This window comes from Gorilla gorilla, chromosome 9 (assembly GCF_029281585.2).
Source record: "Gorilla gorilla gorilla isolate KB3781 chromosome 9, NHGRI_mGorGor1-v2.1_pri, whole genome shotgun sequence".
NCBI lineage: Eukaryota > Metazoa > Chordata > Mammalia > Primates > Hominidae > Gorilla > Gorilla gorilla.
In genome coordinates, this window is record NC_073233.2 from 126,493,894 (window position 1) to 126,515,584 (window position 21,691).

Sequence of the window (21,691 nt, forward strand, 5' to 3'; positions counted from 1 at the left end):
ATTAGCATGGTGGCATGGTGGCAGGCACCTGTAATCCCAGCTACTCGAGAGCCTGAGGCAGGAGAATCACTTGAATTGGGAGGTGGAGATTGCCATGAGCTGAGATCATGCCACTGCACTCCAGCCTAGGCGACAGAGAGAGACTCCATCTCAACAAAAAAAATTAATGATCGCTGGGTGGAGTGGCTCATGCCTGTAATCCCAGCACTTTGGGAGGCTGAGGAAGGAGGACTGCTTGAGCCCAGGAGTTTGAGAACAGCCTGGGCAACAAAGCAAGACCTCGTCTCTACCAAAAATTAAAAAACTGGCTGAGTGTGGTGGCGCATGCCTGTGGTCCCAGCTACTGGTAAGGCTGAGGTGGGAGGGTCACTTGAGCCCGGGAGGTAGAGGCTGCAGTGAGCCATGATCATGCCACTGCACTGCAGCCTGGGAAGAGCAAGACCCTGTCTCAAAAAAAAAAAAAAAAAAAGTTACCAATAATAATGATGGAGGAAGAGAAAAAACACTGGGCCCTAGAGCAAATACTGTACTTTCTTACCCTACCTCCTGCTACCTTCCACTCACCTTGCCCAAAAGCTCTTCAAACTCCGGGGACCATTCCTGCATCAGCGTGTCAATGTCGGGCATGGGCCTAAAAGTATAAAGGTAAATATGAACAAGAAACATGAACTGATAACATCAGCAACCTCTGGATCAGCATATTCTAGGGTGAAGGAGAGGTCTTCAATCTGGCACATCAGGAAGGCTTCAGGAGAACCTAGACTGGGCATACCAAAGTTACCCAGGGCCTGGGGTTTGGAGGAGGTAGCTAAGTAATACTAGAGCAATTACAATCTTTATGTCTACAATCTCAGCCAGTAGTTGCCAGGATCCACAGGACCTCAGGTTGATCAAATATGTTCCCAGCCTCTGGGCCTCTTCTCAGGAGCAATAGTTCACAGGTAGTGAAGGTTACTATGTGTTACTGTTGCAAAGAATGTGGTATTTCTTACCTGGTGTAGTGCACAGTCGCAGGGGGCTTAGAACGGTGTAATTCAGAGATGCTCTCAATCCACGTGTCAATGGCTTTGGGATTCTTTTCTGCATCTTCTAGGCTTTTTACTTTCATATGTTGCTAGGAAAGTAAGGAGAAAGCCTAGCTGATGGCACTGAAGTAGCTCTCTTATTTTTACAGTGTCTCATTATATCTGCTGCTGTTTCATATTCGAGCTTGCTGATGACAGCTGCTGCCACATGAAACAGCAGCCAAATGAAGGGGATAGGAAACCCTGATAAAATCTGCTGCAGCCAGGCCAGGCATGGCGGTCACACTTGTAATCCTAGCACTTTGGTAGTCTGAGGTGGGAGGATCAGTTGAGGCTAGGAGTTCAAGACCAGCCTGGGCAACATAGTGAGACCTTGTCTGTACTAAAAATTTAAAAATTAGCCAGGCATGGTGGTGTGTGCCTGTGGTCTCAGCTACTTGAGAGGCTGAGGCAAGAGGATCACTTGAGCCCAGGTGTTTGAGGTTGCAGTGAGCTACGATTGTGCCACTGCACTCCAGCCTAGGCAAGAGCGAGATCCTGTCTTTAAAAAAAAAAAAAAGCCAAGTGCAGTGGCTCACACCTGCAGTCCTAGCACTTTGGGAGGCTGAGGCAGGAGGATCACTTGAGGTCAGCCTAGACAACATAGGGAGGCCCTACCTCTGTAAAATAAAAATTTAAAAAAAAAAAACCTAGCCAGGCATGATGGCACACACCTGTGGTCTGTCCCAGCTACTTGGGAGGCTGAGGTAGCAGGATTGCTTGCAGATCGAGGCTACAGTGAGCCCCAATCACACCACTGCACTCCAGCCTGGGTAACAGAGCGAGACCCTGTCTCAAAAAAAAATAATTTGCTGAAGACATGGAAAGGCAGCAGGTCAAAATGGCAGGACTGACCACAATGAAATACCATTTAGGCTGGGCTTGGTGGCTCACACCTATAATCCCAGCACTTTGGGAGGCCGAGGTGGGTGGATCACCTGAGGTCAGGAGTTCGAGACCAGCCTGACCAACATGGAGAAACCCTGACTCTACTAAAAATACAAAATTAGCTGGGCATGGTGGCGCATGCCTGTAATCCCAGCTACTCGGGAGGCTGAGGCAGGAAAATCGCTTGAACCCGGGAGGTGGAGGTTGTGGTGAGCCAAGATCACGCCATTGCACTCCAGCCTGGGCAACAAGAGTGAAACTGTCTCAAAAAAAAAAAAAAAAGAAATACCATTTCACACCTACTAGGATGGTTAGAATAAAAAATACAAACAAAAAGTATTGATGATGTAGAGAAACTGGAACTCTCATTCATTGCTGGTGGGAATGTAAAATGGTACAGCCACTTTGGAAAACAGTTTGGTACTTCTTCAAATGGCTAAACATAGAGTTTCCATATGGCCCAGCAATTCTACTCCTATGTATATACCCAACAGAATAACAATATATACCTACACAAAAACTTGTATACAAATATTCAAAGCACCATTATTAATAAGAGTGGACAGAACTAGAGAATGAATAAAGAAAATGGTAAATCCATACAGTGGATATTATTCAGCCATAACGAAGGAATGAAATAATTACCAGGGTATAGGAGGAAGTGGGAGAATGAGGAGTGAATAGTAATGGGTATGAAGTTTCTTTTTGAGGTGATGAAATATTCTAAATTAGGTAGTGGTGATGGCTACAAAACTGTGATTATATTAAAACTAATAAGTTGTACAATTTAAAAGGCTAAACTTGCTGGTATTTAAGTTATATATAAATAAAGCTGTCATTTAAAAATAGAGCTGGCCCAAAGCAATAACCATCTCTTTTTTTTTTTTTTTTGAGATGGAGTCTAGCTCTGTTGCCCAGGCTGGAGTGCAGTGGCATGCTCTCGACTCACTGCAAGCTCCGCCTCCCAGGTTCACACCATTCTCCTGTCTCAGCCTCCCAAGTAGCTGGGACTACAGGCGCCCGCCACTACGCCCTGCTAATTTTTTTTTTGTATTTTTAGTAGAGACGGGGTTTCACCATGTTAAGCCAGGATGGTCTCGATCTCCTGACCTCATGATCCACCCGCCTCGGCCTCCCAAAGTGCTGGGATTACAGGCGTGAGCCACCGCGCCCGGGCCCATCTCTTTTGACAGGCAGTAAGTCAACTGTATGAGTGCCAGCAAGGCCTCCTCCACTCGTGGCCCTCTCCAGCTGGGGCCTATACTAAGCTAGTATCTTACTGTGATGTTGTGCTGCTTAGAATTCTCTGTTAACCAGAGTGAGAGCACCGTAGGGTCTGACTGCTTTGTAGAAGGTTCATCCAATACCAATAGGCCAAGGTTGTCAGGCTTTCCATCAGGACGTGGGACCTGGTTAAGAAAAAGGTAAGAAAGCAGAAAGGAAAATGTTTCCAATAAGTTAAAGAGGAAGAACACTTCTGGTTCATCATTATTACTAGTATTAAAAGCATGCTTATCATGCTGTACTCAATACTATCCAGAAAAAAAATATGATCCATAGCAGCTTAAATATAAACCTGTTGTCATAGATAATTAGGAAGCAAATACATGACAAACTGTTAATGTGTAATGAGATATTAAGTATTACTTAAGAGCAATGAGTGTAATTTGGAGTTGAGAGCAAGGTTAAGAACTCCAGTGAAATGAACATGACTAGCCAATGCTAGTCAAAGAAATTAGGGAAACTGTTAAGAGTAACAGGGGCATCAGAAGTAACACTTAAGGAGTCATTTTCAGGATGTACTGACTATACCTTTAAGAATGCATCAATATCCCCGACAGCTGGGATAAAATCAGGAATGAAAGGCTTCAGTTTGTGGTCCAGGTCAATCAACTGAGGTGTGTACCTAGGAGATATTGCCAAGGGAAGGTGGAGACAGTCAGAGAAAGTTACTTTACTATTCAGGCTAAAAAAAAATCTAAGGGGAATGGCCCTGTTTCAGACTAGAGATAGGAAAGGTTTGGGGCAAGGTAGGGATAGTGGGGTATGGTGGGAGGTCCTAGTACTCACCTACTGATGTACTGGAAGAGTTCCTTAATTTCAGCAGAAACTGGCAAATGCTCATAGTCTGCAGGGTCATAGGCCCTGGGAAAAGGAAACCAGTTTGTTCGAGGTGGCCAGAGAAGAGCAGAGGTGGCAGGGTCCTAGGTGCTGGTGTGTTACTGACTAGAGGGACATGATCCTGAAGCTAGCTTCTGCCTCTCCAATACCTGCCTTTCCTGGTGGCTTGCAAGGCAACTTTAAGGTTGATTGTACTTAACTCTCAATTATCTCTGACTCTGAAGGACAGAGGTGCAGAAAATCCAAAACATAATATTTTTTTGATGTTAAAATGTAGCATAAATGGTTTTCCTTTTTTTTAATGAAAGGATGACAAGAAAAGGTAGAACAAGAGATTTTAGGGCTCGGCGTGGTGGCTCACACCTGTAATCCCAGCACTCTGGGAGGCTGAGGCAGGCGGATCACCTGAGGTCAGGAGTTCAAGACCAGCCTGGCCAACATGGTTGAAACCCTATCTCTACTGAAAATACAAAAATTAGCCAGGTGTGGTGGTGCACACCTGTAGTCCCAGCTACTCAGGAGGCTGAGGCAGGAGAATCACTTGAACCTGGAAGGCAGAGGTTGCAGTGAGCCAAGATCGCACCACTGCACTCCAGCCTGGGTGACAAAGCAAGACTCTGTCTCAAAAAAAAAAAAAAAAATAGATTTAAATATCTGACATGAAAATAGTTTGCACCAGAAAAAAATTATAGAAGTGTTTTTAGCAGTGTTATTATTATTTTTTAAATTTAATTAATTTATTTTTGAGACAGGGTCTCACTCTGTTGACCAGGTTGGAGTGCAGTGACCCGATCATAGCTCATTGCAGTCTCAAACTCCTGAGCTCAAGTGATTCTCCTGCCTCAGCCTCCCGAGCAGCCGGGACTATGGGCACACACCAGCATGCTCAGCTAATTTTTAAAAAATTTTTGGGCGGCTGGGTGCAGTGGCTCACGCCTGTAATCCCAGCACTTTGGGAGGCCGAGGCGAGCAGATCACGAGGTCAGGAGATCGAGACCATCCTGGTTAACGCGGTGAAACCTCGTCTCTACTAAAAATACAAAAAAATTAGCTGGGCGTGGTGGCGGGCACCTGTAGTCCCAGCTACTCAGGAGGCTGAGGCAGGAGAATGGCGTGAACCCAGGAGGCGGAGCTTGCAGTGAGCCGAGATCACGCCACTGCACTCCAGCCTGGGCGATAGAGCAAGACTCTGTCTCAAAAAAAAAAAAAAAATTTTGTAGAGACGAGGTCTTGCTATGTTGCCCAGGTTGGTCTTGAACTCCCAGCCTTAAGCAATCCTCCTACCTCAGCCTCCCAAAATGCTAGGATTACAGGCTTGAGCCACCATGCCTGGCCACCACCTTTTAGATTTACTCAGCAAAATCTCATGTAACCCCCAAGCCCACAAACGTTTCAGATAGTAAAGTGATACTATAGGACTGGATAAGGTAGTGGAGTCAGAAAGGGAGGAAAACTCATTATTATGTTGGGTTTCTGAGACATCTGAAAATCCTAAATACAGGAGATCAAAAGAGATGCTGGAATTTCACTTCTAACTGACGTCCTCCCACTCCAGTGTTTTGAAGGAGGTATTCTGAAGAGCACCCTTGGCTTGGGTGTTCTTTCCTCACCCTTCCAGAGGGGCTCCATGCTCTTCATCATCATCATCAGAATCAGAATCAGTTTCAGATGAATCATCATCATCATCGTCATCCTCATTTTCACTAAAGCCCCGTTGAGGTGTCAACTGTGAGGTCTTCTTCTTCTCCTGCGATAGGGCAGAGCAGGCATAGAAAGCTTCAAGTAAAAAAATCAAATGTACCTATGCCCAGTTCTCTATTGCTCTAACCAATACACCAACCACGTGGCACCTCGTCACCAGAAAGAGAAGGGGGCACTTCCCAGAAGGGGCTTGAGAGCCTTCTTCTGCCCCTGCTCAGCTACAAATGGGGACTCCACTTTCTAGAACCCTATTCCATTTCTCTACTTGAGGCTGGGGTATAAATTCTATCTAATTTTATCTATTGTACATATTACTTAGATCTTCAGGCCCTGTGTACACTTTAGACAGCTTCGGCCCGAAAAGCTATGGACTTTCAAAGAAGAGGATGGCAACTCTAGTTATTTGGAAGAAAATCAGGGAATATGAAGTGGGAATAGAAATTTTAGGGGTCTTAATACTCACAAAGACCATAGAGAGGAAATCTAGTACTTAATTTGCAAGACTGCCCAGCATAAGCTGCTTGAAACTATCAAAAGAAGAAAGTTCAAAATCAACCTTGTGCCCATCGAACCAGCAGTCCCAGAGACTATGGACTTTCCATTTTTATTCAGTGATATTTCTCTTCATGGAGTATCTGACCTATCTGTATTTCCCTTCCCTTACCCCATAAATTACATAAAATGACTACACATTCTCTCTCAAGATAAACAGCTCTTTTGTTCTTGACATTATAACCTACCTTTCTGTGCTTCTGGCTCTCTCTGTACCATCCCACCCTCTCAAGTACATGAGAAGGGGTCTGGTGGCACTTGCGACTTGCAGGGGCAGGTGGAACAGGGTCCATGTCTTTGCCTCTGTGGCCTGGAGCCTGTGGCATGCCCTCCCTTAGGACCTGAAGGATGACCAATTGGCCCCCTTTAAAAGTAGGTTTTCAAAACTTGGTTTCTATATACCATGTGGCTTATACTGAGGTTAACACGTTTGATTCCAGTTGTTTAAAATTAATTTGTTTTTATGGTAAAGCAGCTATTGGCACACAAAATTGTGACACGTTACAGGACACCAAAAACTGCTTTTGGTCACATTTTGCTCTAAGAATAACAAATTTATTATACATAGATAAAAGTATATTCTAACTAAGCTGTAATATGCATGGCAGATAATGAAACACAGTTGCAGAATTTATTCAGTGACTATGCCTTATTAGTATATGACTGATAAGAACTTTCTAGAGCATTCTTTCTCAATTCAAGATTTGCCAAAATTATCCTTAGTCACATAGGAAGCAGTTTTGGCAGAGGGAACTTTTAAGAATATTGTCAGCCCGGGGTGGTGGCTCATGCCTGTAATCCCAGCACTTTGGGAGACCGAAGCAGGCGGATCATGTGGTCAGGAGTTCGAGACCAGCCTGACCAACATGGTGAAACCCCATCTCTACCAAAAATACAAAAATTAGCCAGGCGTGGTGGCACACGCCTGTAATCCCAGCTACTCAGGAGGCTGAGGCAGGAGAATTGCTTGAACCCTGGAGGCGGAGGTTGCAGTGAGCTGAGGTCATGCAACTACACTCCAGCTTAGGCAACAGAGCGAGATGACTCTGTCTCAAAACAAAAACAAAAACCATTAAAATGCAGCCATCAGGCTGGGTGCAGTGGCTCACACCTGTAATCCCAGCACTTTGGAAGGCCGAGGCAGGAGGATCACCTGAGGTCAGGAGTTCAAGACCAGTGTGGCCAACATGGCAAAACCCCATCTCTACTAAAAATACAAAAATTAGCCAGGCAAGTTGGTGCAGTACTGTGATCCCCCAGCTACTCGGGAGGCTGAGGCATGAGAATTGCTTGAACCCAAGAGGCAGAGGTTGCAGTGAGCCAAGATCACTGCACTCCAGCCTGGGTGAAAGAGCAAGACTCTGTCTCAAAAAAAAAAAACAAAAAAAAAAAAACAGGCTGGGCACAGTGGCTCATGCCTGTAATCCCAGCACCTTGGGAGTAGCTGGGATTACAGGCACCCGCCACCACGCCCAGCTAATTTTTTGTATTTTTAGTAGAGACAGGGTTTCGCCATGTTGGACAGTCTGGTCTCAAACTCCTGACCTCAGGTGATCCACCCGCCTCGGCCTCCCAAAGTGCTGGGATTACAGGAGTGCGCCACCACGCCCGGCCAACACAAACGGTTTTTAAGAAATCATATGTGCAACTCTAAGGTCCTATATGTTTCTAGAGAAGTGGGCCTCTTGCCATGTTTCTTTCAGAAGCAGGGTGATTCTCTAGGTTCACAGAATAACAGCAGCCAACATCTGGGTCTTAAGACCTCAAAATTAAAATCTCTTTCACAAAATACTGGCAGTATCACAAGTATTGACAATGAAAAAATGCCTAGACTGATAATTTCAAACTCGCTTTAGCATAAAATTACCTGGACTGCTTCCTAAAAAATATAAATTCCCAGGCTTTTACTTTTGAGATTCTGGGCTGGGACTGGGAATCCGTATATTTAAAAATAAGTACCTCAGTTGAGTATTATGATCAGGAAAGTTTGTGAAACACTGGCCTACATTATGTGAAATTCCTCACCAAAGTCAATTGTAGTAGTAGGCTTTATTCCTGAAGAAGGGTCAAAATCTCAAGGCTCTTTGTAACTGATTTTCCTCCATGAGCTCAAAGGTCCCTAACCCCTGGAGGTGAGTGTTCAAGAAATGTTTGCCGTTGAACTGGTGTCATCTCTAACTACTAAAAACCCAAAGCAGAAATTCTACAAGAAGCTGTGAGTTTTACTGTACCTTGTTATTTTCCTCTTCATACTCATCACTGCTGTTATCAGCCATAGCCTTGTTAGGAAGATGGGCAGAACGAGGAAGTCCTTAGAAAAAAAGTTTTTCCTTTAGATTATTGTTAAAATGATTTTTAAAGACAATATTTTTTAGTTTTTAATATTTTATGCTCTAACCATTTTATAAAACAAGGTTTATTGGAACATCTGGCTAAAGAGACAGGAGACTGAATTCTAGTCATGGCTCTGCCAGTTCAATTCAAGATATATTTACTAAACATTACTGTGCTTAAGGCATTGGGTTAGACATTATACTATTCAAATTATCTGCCATTACATAAATAATATAAACTCTGGCCAGGGGCAGTGGCTCATGCCTATAATCCCAACACTTTGGGAAGGGGAGGCAGGAGGATCACTTGAGCCCAGGAGTTTGAGCCTAGACTGGACAATATGGCAAGATCCCATCTACAAAAAAAAAGAGAAAAAAAATTAGCTGGGTGTGATGGTGTGCGCCTGTGGTCCCAGCTACTCGGGAGGCTGACGCAGGAGGTCTGCTTAAACCCAGGAGTTCGAGGCTGCAGTGAGCAGTGTCCAGTGTTCATGCCGCTGCACTCCAGCCCGGGCAACAGAGTGAGAGCCTGTCTCAGAAAAAGAAAGAAAGAAAAGAAAAGGAAAAGGAAAAGAAAAGAAAGAGAAAAATATACACTCTGCCCTTAGTTTACACATTAGTCAAATTAGGTTAATAACTAGTAAAGTACAGAGTGCTGAATTCATACTAAGAGTGGATTTGAAGAAAAATTACTTAAAATGATTTTGCCTTTTCACCCCTAGCACTGCTGGGCCGGCAGGTCTCTGTCGAGCCGCGGACGCGGGTCTCTGTTCCGCAGAATGGGGTTTATTAAAGTTAAGAATAAAGCCTACTTTAAGAGATACCAAGTGAAATTTAGAAGACGACGAGAGGGTAAAACTGGTTACTATCCTCAGAAACGCTTGGTGATACAGGATAAAAATAAATACAACACACCCAAATATAAGATGATAGTTCGTGTGACAAACAGAGATATCATTTGTCAGACTGCTTATGCCCGTATAGAGGGGGATATAGTCTGTGCAGCATATGCACACAAACTGCCAAAATGTGGGGTGAAGGTTGGCCTGACAAATTATGCTGCAGCGTATTGTACTGGCCTGCTGCTGGCCCGCAGGCTTCCCAATAGGTTTGGCATGGACAAGATCTATGAAGGCCAAGTGGAGGAGACTGGCAATGAATACAATGTGGAAAGCATTGATGGTCAGCCAGGTGCCTTTACCTGCTATTTGGATACAGGTCTTGCCAGAACTACCACTGGCAATAAAGTTTTTGGCACCCTGAAGGGAGCTGTGGATGGAGGCTTGTCTGTCCCTCACAGTACCAAACGATTCCCTAGTTATGATTCTGAAAGCAAGGAATTTAATGCAGAAGTACACCAGAAGCACATCATGGGCCAGAATGTTGCAGATTACATGCACTACTTAACAGAAGAAGATGAAGATGCTTACAAGAACCAGTTCTCTCAATGCATAAAGAAGAGCGTAACTCCAGACATGATGGAAGAGATGTATAAGAAAGCTCATGCTGCTATATGAGAGAATCCAGTCTATGAAAAGAGGCCCAAGAAAGAAGTTAAAAAGAATAGGTGGAACCGTCCCAAAATGTCCCTTGCTCAGAAGAAACATCAGGTAGCTTAAAAGAAGGCAAGCTCCCTCAGAGCTCAGGAGCGGGCTGCTGAGAGCTAAACCAAACAATTTTCTATAAAGATTTTTCAGATAAAGACGATAAACATATGGACAGAAAAAAAAAAGATTTAACCTCTTTGAGTCTCAGTATTCCCGCCTCTAAATGGGGTCACTAATATTTCTAACCCAGGCCTCTTATAAGGATCAAGTGAAAAAATTTATGTGCAAGGAACTGACCCAGGGCCTGGCAAATAATAGTCACAAGTTTGAATCTGAATCAGTAAGCAAAGATAGGAGCAATTTTTAAATATTCTGAACAATTGAAAGGATAATTAATGACAGGCGCAGTGGCTCACACCTGTAATCCCAGCACTCTAAGAGGCGGAGGCAGGCAGATTGCTTGAGCCTAGGAGTTCAAGACCAGCCTGCGCAACACGGCGAAACCCTGTCTCTACAAAAAATACAAAAATTAGGCCAGGCACAGTGGCTCATGCCTGTAATCCCAGCACTTTGGGAGGCTGAGGTGGGTGGATCACCTGAGGTCAGGAGTTCGAGACCAGCCTGGCCAACATGGTGAAACCCCGTCTCTACTAAAAATACAAAAAAATTAGCCAGGCGTGGTGGCACACTCCTATAATCCCAGCTACTTGGGAGGCTGAGGCAGGAGAATCGCTTGAACCTGGGAGGTTGAGGTTGCAGTGGGCCGAGATCACGCCATTGCACTCCAGCCTGGGCGACAGAGCAAGACTCCATCTCAAAAAAAAAAAAAAAATTAGCTGGACATGGGGGCATGGGCTGGTAGTCCCAGCTACCGGGGGGTCTGAAGCAGGAGGACTGCATGAGCCCAGGAGGTCGAGGCTGCAGTGAACTGTGATCATGCTACCGCACTCCAGCCTGGGTGACAGAGCAAAACTCTGTCTCTATAAATAAAAAATTAAATTAAAATAAAAGTATAATTAGATGTAAGGCATTAACTGGAATGAAAACATGATAAATGATTTCCATATCAAATAAATGCAAATTAAACACCTTTTTTATTTACTAAATTAGCCCAAATTAAAAACAAATTATAATATCCACAGCTGTCAAGAGCACAAACATGCTCAAGTCAAAAACCTAGGTGGCTAGGTCCCAAAGAATTGAAAACAGGGACTCAAATGGACACTTTTACACCTCTGTTCATAGCAGTGTTATTCACAATAGCCAAAATATGAAAACAACCCGAGTGTCCATTAACAAATGAATGAATTAAAAAACATGGCATAGGCTTGGTGCGGTGGCTCACGCCTGTAATCCCAACACTTTGGGAGGCCGAGGTGGGTGGATCACAAGGTCAGGAGATCGAGGCCATCCGGGCCAACATGGTGAAACCCCGTCTCTACTAAGAATACAAAAAATTGGCTGGATGTGGTGGTGTGCACCTGTAGTCCCAACTACTCAGGAGGCTGAGGCAGGAGAGTCGCTTGAACCCGGGAGGCGTAGGTTGCAGTGAGCCGAGATCGTGCCACTGCACTCCAGCCTGGGTGACAGAGCGAAATTCAGTCTCAAAAAAAAAAAAAAGTGGAATATACATGCAATGGAATATTACTCAGCCTTAAAAAGAAAGTCTACATTCAACAACACAGATGAACCTTAAAAACATCACAATAAGTGAAGTAAGTCAGCCACGAAAGGATAAATACAGTATGATTTCACTTATGTGGTTCCCAGAATAAGCAAACTCATAGAGACAGTAGAATAGTGGTTACCAGGGAGGAGTGGAAGCAGGCAATAGGGAGCTATTGTTTTGAAGGGTATGGATTTTCTGTTCGGGATGATCTGGAAATAGTGGTGATGGTTAAACAACATTGTGAATGTACTTAATGTTATTTAATTGCACACTTAAAAATTGTTAAAATGGCAAATTTTATGTTATGTATATTTTACCACAATAAACAAACAGAAACCCTGGATGTCATCCTTGATTCCTAACTCGAGTCAAATCCAATCCATCACCAAGTCTTAGTGATTCTGCGACAATGTCTTATACCGTATTTGCCTCTTTTCTTTATTCTCAACTTCCTCACCAGAGGCCAAGCCACTATCATCTCAACTCAGCCATCACAACAGTCCATTCCACACACGACAGCAACACAGCCTCCAAAGCTCTGCTTATTGTGCTTCCTGCCCTACTTCTCTGATCTGACCATATCATACGGTAGTGTCCCCTCTACCATAAGCTGGTCTCTTTCAGGTCCTCAAACTAAGCCAAGTTCTTTCAGGCTTCAAGGTTTTTCACATCTCACATACTGTTTCCTCTTCCTGGTCTACTTTTCCTCAGTGTCTGGATCCCTGCCATCTATCAGTCTTACATGTCACCCCTTTAGGTCTTCCCTGACCACCCTATCAAAAGTGGGTCTCTGGCCAGGTGCGGTGGCTCACACCTGTAATCCCAGCACTTTGGGAGGCCGAGGCAGATGGATCAGTTGGGGTCAGGAGTTCGAGACCAGCCTGGCCAACATGGTGAAACCCCGTCTCTACTAAAAATACTAAAATTAGCTGGGTGTGGTAATCCCAGCTACTCGGGAGGCTGAGGAAGGAGAATCACTTGAACCCAGGAGTCGGAGATTGCAGTGAGCCAAGATTGCACCACTGCACTCCAGCCTGTGTGATAGAGTGAGACTCTGTCTCAAAAAAAAAAAAAAAAAAAAAAAGTGGGTCTCCTTCCTCACTGTTACTCTCCTTAACAGCAAACAATCTGCCTCCATCAGTGTGCACTTAACCACATTTGGCATGTGTTTACTCATTTGTCATCTGCCTCCCATGATTACCAGCATCGGGATGGCAGGGACATTGTGTCATTTAACACTATTTACCCAAGTGCCAGGCATAAGGCTGGCACACAGTAGGCATTTTAAAATGCTTGTTGGCCAGACACAATGGCTCACACCTATAATCCCAGCACTTTGGGAGGCCAAAGTGGAAGGACTGCTTGAGGCTAGGAGTTCAAGATCAGCCTTGGTAACATAGCGAGGCCTCGTCTCTATAAAATCAAGAAAAAAAAGTTTGTTGAATAAATAAATAGTGTTCAGTCCTTTAAAAAATTCCACTGTGATTTTGGTTGGGGTTGCAGGCTAAGGGGAGGTTATGAAGCATCTTCAAAGCTAGGAAAAACATAAGTTAAAAAAAAAGAAAAGAAAAAGAACAGTGAATTCCTGGCAGACAGTGAGCAAAGCAGTAACATGAAGTAAATGGTGACAGGGTTGGATTGGGGGAAGATCCTGTAATTTGGAAGGCTATGATTTCTCCCCCTTAACTAGTCAGAAAACAAACAATGGCAAGTGAAGTAACTTGACGCTGAAAGTCAACATTTGCTATTATAAAATACGAACTTCTTGAAGACAACTGTGAATCCATCCTACTCTTTCAGTAGCATTTCTCTTCTTTCCTCTCTTACCTTGGTGTCTTGGGGTTGGAGTATAAATACTTGCAACCTCTTCGGAGTCGTTAATCTCTAGACGCTCATCATATGTCTGGTTTTCAACAACCTTGGTCTAAGCAAAGGGAGACATAATTACATAGCTCCTATCATGAGACATAAAGCACTCTGCCAGGAGGTATATTCCAAACCAGCATTGGCTCCTCTTCCTTACTCAAGAAACCAGTTTTTCACAAAACCATCACCCCATCCAAACTTTCCTTCAGGCTTCCTGGCCCTCGGTCAAGCAGTTAAGTCATTCTGTTGCAGCCCTTATTTAGGAACTGCTGGCAGGCTGGCTGAGGAACCAAGGAATCGTGGAGGGAAAGAGAGCCAACTTCTGCAGCTTCCCAAAGCTGTACGACCACGCGCAAGGGCAGAACACTATTCGTATGTGGATGGCCAAGGCTGTTGAGGTTTCTCAGGGAAGGCTGTAGAGGTTCTAGAAAGAGTTCTGTCTCTGGAGTCACCTCTGGGGTGGGGTGGGGTGGGGTGGGGTGGGTTGAGGCGCGGTAGGGTGGGAGGGTCCCGGAAGAGAGGGGAAACTCCAGTCTCTCAGTCCCATCCAATAATCCCAAAATCATCACCTCCACTTTCACCCTTATCTTGCAGATAGGATCCCACCTAAGTTTCTTGGGGGAATAAAGGAAGCAGGACGGTTGGTGGTGAGGTGACGAAGGAACAGTTACCACGGAGATTGGAAGAGGTAACCGGGAATGGGGTAAAGGGGAGTCCTCTTAAGCCTCTCTAGAAAGACAGTTCCCTTTTTGCTGGGATGAGTACTAATTACCTGTAGCCCTTCTGAATCCGTCTCCTCTATAATGGAAAGAACCCCAGCCTAGGGCTGGGGTCTTACTCCAGTCTCAAAGCCAGGCCACTTTAGGATTCCACGCCAAGCAACCAGCCTGTTGTCAGTCGCTAGGCAAAAAGATAAATTTTAAAATTCGCGAGAGTTGCTTCCACTCTCGTGAGACCTCCTGCGCGTTAAGCCTCACGCGCGAAGGCTCTCCACGCAGGAAGAAGATCAAGGAGTCACGGATAAAGCCTCTCTGGGCGGCCAAGTCGCCTGTTTGTCTATGGTTTCAGTAAATACGTCTGTTGCGGCATCTAGCGGCTGTGGGTGGCAACGCCGGCTGATAAATTTCGGGCTGGTGTAGAGTTAGCCCTTCAATCTGGAAACAAGGTGTACGTTTATTCCCCTAGGACAACAATCTCTGGGGATGCAGTTCCTCCCAGATCAGTCTTACCAGGATGTAGACACATTCCAGGGGAAATTTCGCAGCACTCTGTAAGTCCTTTTCTAGCACTATATTACACTATAGTCTTTCCCCTCCACAGGGTGCCATGGAATGGAACATACTTATAGCAATAAATTATTCCTTGGGTATCTGAGGTTCAAATTTAACTCTGTGGGCTGGGCGCGGTGGCTCACGCCTGTAATCCCAGCACTTTGGGAGGCCAAGGCTGGCGGATCACGAGGTCAGAAGATCGAGACCATCCTGGCTAACACGGTGAAACCCCGTCTCTACTAAAAAATACAAAAAATTAGCCGGGCGTGGTGGCGGGCGCCTGTAGTCCCAGCTACTCGAGAGGCTGAGGCAGGAGAATGGCATGAACCCAGGAGGCGGAGCTTGCAGTGAGCCAAGATCGCACCGCTGCACTCCAGCCTGGGCAACAAAGCGAGACTCCGTCTCAAAAAAAAATTTTTTTTCACTCTGTGTCCTGTCTTTCTTATTTGCTAAAGAAGACTGTTAACTTATTTAAAGCAAGACCTGTGTCTAATTAATTTTTAAGCTTTGTAACACCAGTGCATTGCAGAAATTAGACACTAACAATGCTCATTGGGTGGATGAATCGAGGAATGAGTGAATGGAGATGTAAGGAACAAATATTTTCAAACTGTGGACATAATTAATTTGGGAAGTCAGGGAGAGAGAAACATAAAATATTGGAGGCCAGGTGCGGTGGCTCACACCTGTAATCCCAGCACTTCAGGAGGTAGAGGTGGGAGGATTGCTTGAGTTCAGGAGTTTGAGACCAGCTAGAGCAACATAGCAAGAACCACCCCCCTCCACTCTATTAAAAATAAAAAAAAATTTTTTTTTTAATTAGCCAGGTGTGGTGGCACGTGCCTATAGTGCTAGCCACTCGGGAGGCTGAGGCAGGGGGATTGCTTGAGCCAGGGAGGCAGAGGTTGCAGTGAACCGAGATTGGGCCACTGCATTCACTCCAGCCTGGGCAACAGATCAAGACCCCATCTCAAATATAAATAATGAATAATAACAATAATAATTTTTTGGTCGGGCACGGTGGCTCACGCCTGTAATCCCACCACTTTGGGAGGCCAAGGTGGGTGGATCACAAGGTCAGGAGTTCAAGACCAGCCTGACCAACATGGTGAAACCCCCGTCTCTACTAAAAATACAAAAATTAGCTAGGCATGGTGGCGCGCGCCTGTAATCCCAGCCACTCAGGAGGCTGAGGCAGGAGAATTGCTTGAACCCGGGAGGTGGAGGTTGTGGTGAGCCGAGATCGCACCACTGCACTCCAGTCTGGGCGACAGAGTGAGACTCTGTCTCAAAATAATAATAATAGCAATAAATTTTAAAAAGAAAATAATATTGGAAATTTGACCCTGAAAACCTACCAGAGGTAAACAAGGAAAGTGCCTTTAAAAAATGAGAGACAGCTTTTCTGGGATACTGATAGTTAAAAATAGAACTGCATTTAAAAAAAATTTGTGATCTGTTTTGCTCGTAATAGTGGATATGTAATGTGGAGTACTTACTATGTAGGAGCACTTAGTTTTTTTGTGGGGAGCACTTAGATTATATCATCTAATTTACTTCACAACCTTATGAGATAGATGTTACTGCCAATTTACAGATTAGGTAATTGAGGCTTAGACAGTTAAAGTAACTTGCCTAAAGTCACTCATAATAAGCGCTGAAAATAGCAGCCAAACACAGGTCAGTCTGATTCCTAAGTCTCTGCTTTTAACCATTATAATATACTGCCACTATGGGACTCCTCAAGAAGCATGCTTACAGGGTTGCTTTTTCTTCTGTGGTTTAATTCAGCTACCGTTATATTTCCGAAGAAGCAGCATCAACTGGTCTTTGCTGAGCTTCTGAGATCCAAGTTGGAAGCCCTGGAAGGTGCTACAATAAGGCAATAGTTTCTAACAGGATTTTTACTTTTCTAAAAAAATAAGAATTTGTTCCATGTTTCTTAAAATATGTCTGCTTTTTGTAACAAAAATTAAAATTGGGCCGGGTGAAGTGGCTCACGCCTGTAATCCTAGGACTTTGGGAGGCCGAGGCAGGTGGATCACCTGAGGTCAAGAGTTCAAGACCAGCCTGTCCCAACATGGTGAAACCCCCATCTCTACTAAAAATACAAAAATTAGCCAGGTGTGGTGGTGCATGCCTGTAATCCTAGCTACTCAGGAGGCTGAGACAGGAGAATCGCTTGAACCCGGGAGGCGGAGGTTGCAGTGAGTTGAGATGGCACCACTGCATTCTAGCCTGGGCAACAGAGTGAGACTGTCTCAAAATAAATAAATAATAAATAAATAAATAAAAAGTTACCCCATAAATGTGTACAGTTGTTATCTTTTTTAGGACATTTCATCATCCCCTAAAGAAACTTTGTACCCATTGTCACTTTTTTTTTTTTTTTTGAGACAGGGTCTCACTCTGTTGCCCAGGCTGGAATACAGTGGCGAGACCTCAGCTCACTGCTATCTCTGCCTCGGGGTTCAAGCGATTCTCCCACCGAGTAGCTGGGACTATAGGCATGGGCCACCACGCCCAGCTAATTTTTGTATTTTTAGTAGAGATGGGGTTTCACCATGTTGCTCAGGCTGGTCTGGAATTCCTGACCTCAAGTGATCCGCCCACCTCGGCCTCCCAAAATGCTGGGATTACAGGCGTAAGCCACCGCACCTGGCCAGTGGGTACAAGTATTATGTGTCAATTAAAAAATTTAAAAATAGGCCGGGAGCTGTGGCTCACACCTGTAATCCCAGCACTCTGGGAGGCTGAGGCAGGCAGATCACTTGAGGTTAGGAGTTCAAGACCAGCCTGGCCATGGTGAAACCCCATCTCTACTAAAAATACAAAAAACTAGCCAGGCGTGGTCGTCCATGCCTGTAATCCCAGCTACTTGGGAGGCTAAGTCAGGAGAATCCCTCCAACCCAGGAGGCAGAGGTTGCAGTGAGCTGAGATCATACCATTGCACTCCAGCCCGGGCAACAAAAGCGAAACTCCTTCTCAAAAAAAAAAAAAAATTTTTTTTAAATATTGACTGGGCTCAGTGGCTCATTCCTGCAATCCCAGAACTTTGGGGGGACAAGATGGGAGTACTGCTTGAGGTCAGGAGTTCGAGACCAGCCTGGGCAACATAGCAAGACCCCCATCTCTCTAAAAAAGTTTTCTTAATGAAAAAAAACTTTAAAATACAGTTTGACATATATCCTCCCAGACATATAAAATTTAAAAATATTTGAGCTTTCTAAAGATTTCTATTAGAAGGCCATTGGAGATGGAATTGATACGGGTAAGAGCAAGAAGTCTATAATGCAGTGCTTAAGGGTATAGTCCAAAGTTGAACAGCCTTTGTTTGAATCCTCGCTTACCTACTTTTTAGCCATGAGACCTGTGGTGGGATAGTTTTCTTCTCTGTACCTTGATTTCCTCATGTGTAAAATGGAGACAATAAAGGTACCTATCTCAGAGGATTCTTGTGAGGATTAAATGAGATAATCTGTGTGAAGTTAGAGTAATGGCTGGTATGCTGTAAGTGTTCAATAAATGTTAGGGAACACACAGGAGATACAGAGGCAGTGTGTTTTAATGGAAAAAGCTGACTTTGTTTTTTTGTTTGTTTGTTTTGAGACTGAGTGTTACTCTGTTGCCCAGTCTGGAGGGCAGTGTTGTGATTTCAGCTCACCGCAACCTCCGCCTCCCAGGTTCAAGCAATTCTTATGCCTCAGCTTCCCAGATAGCTGGGAGTACAGGCGTGAGACACCACGCCCAGCTATTTTTTTTTTTTTTTTTTTTGAGACGGAGTCGCCCTCTGTCGCCACGCTGGAGTGCAGTGGCATGATCTCGGCTCACTGCAACCCAACCTCCACCTCCTGGGTTCAAGGATTCCCCCACCTCAGCCTCCCGAACAGCTGAGACTACAGGCACGCGCCACCATGCCCAGCTAATTTTTTTTTTTTTTTTGTACTCTTAGTAGAGATGGGGTTTCACCATGTTGGCCAGGATGGTCTCGATCTCTTGACCTTGTGATCTGCCCACCTCAGCCTCCCAAAGTGCTGGGATTACAGGCGTGAGCCACCGCGCCCAGCCAGGAAAAAACTGACTTTGAACTTGGCTCTACCACTTACTAGTTGTGTGAGTTTGGACAAATGCTTAACTTTTTTGATCCTCAGTATCTTTATTTGGATTGATGTAAAGGATTGGAAATAACATGTGTAAAGTACCTGACACAAATTAAGCACTCAATTAAAAGTTGCTATTATACTTAATTGTGGACATACAGGTTTAATATGGATGAGTGCTGTTCGGTTGAGCTAAGGATGTAGGATAAAATGATTTAAGGAAGAACTACTGAATCAGCTATACTCTGAAAAATCTGAAATTTGGCATACAAGAAATAACATGAGAATCACAAGAACAGATTTTGAGTCTTGGTTCCATCATATACTGGTTTAGAAACTTTGGATAAGTCACTTAAACTTTTCACCATTTTCTTCATATACAAAATGGACATGAGCACAACTGCCCTGCTTCCAGTGCATGTTTTTTTAAAGATATAATTTACAAATCATAAAAATTCACCTTTTAAAATTATACAATTTAGTGGTTTTTAGTATATTTGCCTCTATCTAGTTCCAGAACTACTTTTTTTTTTTTTAAGAGTCTAAGTCTCACAATTTGCACAGGCTGACCTTTAACCCCTGGTCTCAAGCCATCCTCCCAACTCAGCCTCCCAAGTAGCTGGGACTCTAGGATCATGCCACCATGCCTGGCTTAATTCCAGAATGTTTTAATTATTCCAGAAATAAATCTTACACTAATTAACTGTCACTCTCTATTCCTACCCTTCCTGAGCCCCTGAAAACCACTAAGCTAGTTTCTGTCTCTGTGGATTTTCTTCTATTCTGGATCTTTTGTATTGATGGAATCATATATGAGTGCCCCATTGTATCCGTCTTTTTTCACATAATATTCTCAAGGTTCATCCATATTGTAGCATGTCAGTACTTTATTCCTTTTTGTGACTAAATAATATTCCATTGCATATATATGCCACATCTATTGATGAATGGATTTGTTTGGATTGTCTCCACTTTTTGGCTACTATGAATAATGCTGCTATGAACATTAGAGTACACATTTTTGTGTTGACATATATTCCATTCTCCTGGGTATGTACCTATGAGTGGAATTGCTCAGTCATGTGGTAATTTTGTTTAACTTTTTGAGGAACTGCCAAACTCTTTTCCAACGTGGCTCCACTATTTTACATTCATCCTCACCAACAATTATTATGATAGCCATCCTAGTGAGTGTGAAGTGATATCTCACCACGGGTCTGATTTCCATTTCCCTAAGGATATTCAACATTTCTTAATGTGCATGTTAGCCATTTATATATCTTCTTTGGACACATATCTATTCAAATCTTTTGCTCATTTTAATTTTGTGTTTTCTACTCCCTCCATTTTGCAGATGAAGCCCATTTTTAGACAGGAATACTGTATTTGTCTTTTTATTGCTGAGTTATAAGAGTTCTTAGGCCAGGCGCGGTGGCTGATGCCTGTAATCCCAACACTGGGAGGCTGAGGCGGGCGGATCACTTGGGGTCAGAAGTTTGAGGCTAGCCTGGCCGACATGGTGAAACCCCGTCTCAACTAAAAATACAAAAAACAGCCGAGCGTGGTGTGGCGCGTGCCTGTAATCCCAGCTACTCCGGAGGCTGAGGCAGAAGAATCGCTTGAACCTGGGAAGTGGAGGTTGCAGTGAGCCGAGATCACGCCATTGCACTCCAGCCTGGGCGACAGAGTGAGACTCCATCTCAAAAAAAAAAAAAAAAAAAAAGTTCTTTATATATTCCGGATACTAGTCCTTTATGCACACAGGTTATCCTGTATATTAAATAATAGTGGCTGTGCCAGCGGCTTGTTAAACTGTAAGATGTGACGCAAAATAAATGAAGGCGATGACAGTGAAAGGGGAGAGATACGAGGTTCCACAGCTGGAGGGTGAACGCCCCCTACACCTCCTGGGCTTAATCGTAACCGGAGCGCGGTACCCTCAATTTCCCCAGCCCACAGGCCCCGCCCCCCCCCCGCCCTTTGACCTGCGCCGCTTCCGGTTGAAGACGTGGCTTGGGGCCGCCATCTTGGCAAGGGGCGAAGCGGCAGCGGTTCCTGTCAAGGGGGCAGCAGGTCCAGAGCTGCTGGTGCTCCCGTTCCCCAGACCCTACCCCTATCCCCAGTGGAGCCGGAGTGCGGGCGCGCCCCACCACCGCCCTCACCATGGTAAGATCCGAGCCAGGACCCGAACTCCTGGGGTCCGAGCCTCACCGTCTCTCCTTGTCGGCGGGCCTGGGGCAGGGGCCGGAGGAGCCCCGCCCTGAGGGTCTAGGGCAGAGTGCTTTTGCTCGGGGCTCGGGGAGCAGTGTGGCCTCCTGTGCCCGGTCTCCTGGAGATCCGATGGAGCTGACTCCAGTCCATCTGTCGTCGTGCCCGCTTCCGCACCACCCCCCAACCAGCTGGACTCCCTCGTTTGCTGGGACCTGCCCCTGAGACGGCCCGGCGTTTTTGCTCTGCGAGAACTTCGTGGTGGTGGTGCGGGTCCCAGGCTGCGGACCTCGGAACTGATGCTGTCCCGCCGGTTCCCTGGCGCTTAGGCTCAGCAGGCTGGGCCTGTCTCCGGAGGTTCTGGTCCTTC

The 21,691-nt window shown here is 44.9% G+C and overlaps 2 protein-coding genes, 1 long non-coding RNA gene and 1 pseudogene across 6 annotated transcripts in view; 3 read left to right on the top strand and 1 right to left on the bottom strand.

Annotated features, from left to right (window-relative positions):
* Positions 1 to 14,790, bottom strand: part of IFT46 (intraflagellar transport 46) — a 24,470-nt gene extending 9,680 nt beyond the window's left edge. For 2 of the 4 annotated variants that reach the window (XM_004052226.4, XM_055355039.2), the window contains exons 1-9: positions 14,514 to 14,769; positions 13,703 to 13,799; positions 8,558 to 8,637; positions 5,684 to 5,820; positions 4,023 to 4,097; positions 3,765 to 3,858; positions 3,233 to 3,361; positions 993 to 1,114; positions 565 to 631 (exon numbers count right to left, since the gene is read on the bottom strand). In XM_004052226.4, the coding sequence (XP_004052274.1) occupies positions 565 to 631; positions 993 to 1,114; positions 3,233 to 3,361; positions 3,765 to 3,858; positions 4,023 to 4,097; positions 5,684 to 5,820; positions 8,558 to 8,602 (669 nt within the window). In that variant the 5' untranslated portion in view covers positions 8,603 to 8,637; positions 13,703 to 13,799; positions 14,514 to 14,769. Of the gene's footprint in view, positions 1 to 564; positions 632 to 992; positions 1,115 to 3,232; positions 3,362 to 3,764; positions 3,859 to 4,022; positions 4,098 to 5,683; positions 5,821 to 6,514; positions 6,668 to 8,557; positions 8,638 to 13,702; positions 13,800 to 14,513 lie in introns of all 4 variants that reach the window. The other 2 variants (XM_004052227.4, XM_055355037.2) reach the window with 2 other exon arrangements.
* On the top strand, positions 8,634 to 10,450 carry LOC109028840 (large ribosomal subunit protein uL18-like; annotated as a pseudogene).
* On the top strand, positions 13,992 to 15,011 carry LOC134756480 (uncharacterized). Its single transcript, XR_010129204.1, has 3 exons — positions 13,992 to 14,113; positions 14,336 to 14,429; positions 14,927 to 15,011. It is a non-coding gene; the product is annotated as an uncharacterized lncRNA (long non-coding RNA).
* Positions 15,012 to 21,088: 6,077 nt separating this feature from the next.
* Positions 21,089 to 21,691, top strand: part of ARCN1 (archain 1) — a 30,175-nt gene continuing 29,572 nt past the window's right edge. The window contains exon 1 of the mRNA XM_019036227.4: positions 21,089 to 21,279. Within this exon, the coding sequence (XP_018891772.1) occupies positions 21,277 to 21,279 (3 nt within the window). The 5' untranslated portion in view covers positions 21,089 to 21,276. The remainder of the gene's footprint in view (positions 21,280 to 21,691) is intronic.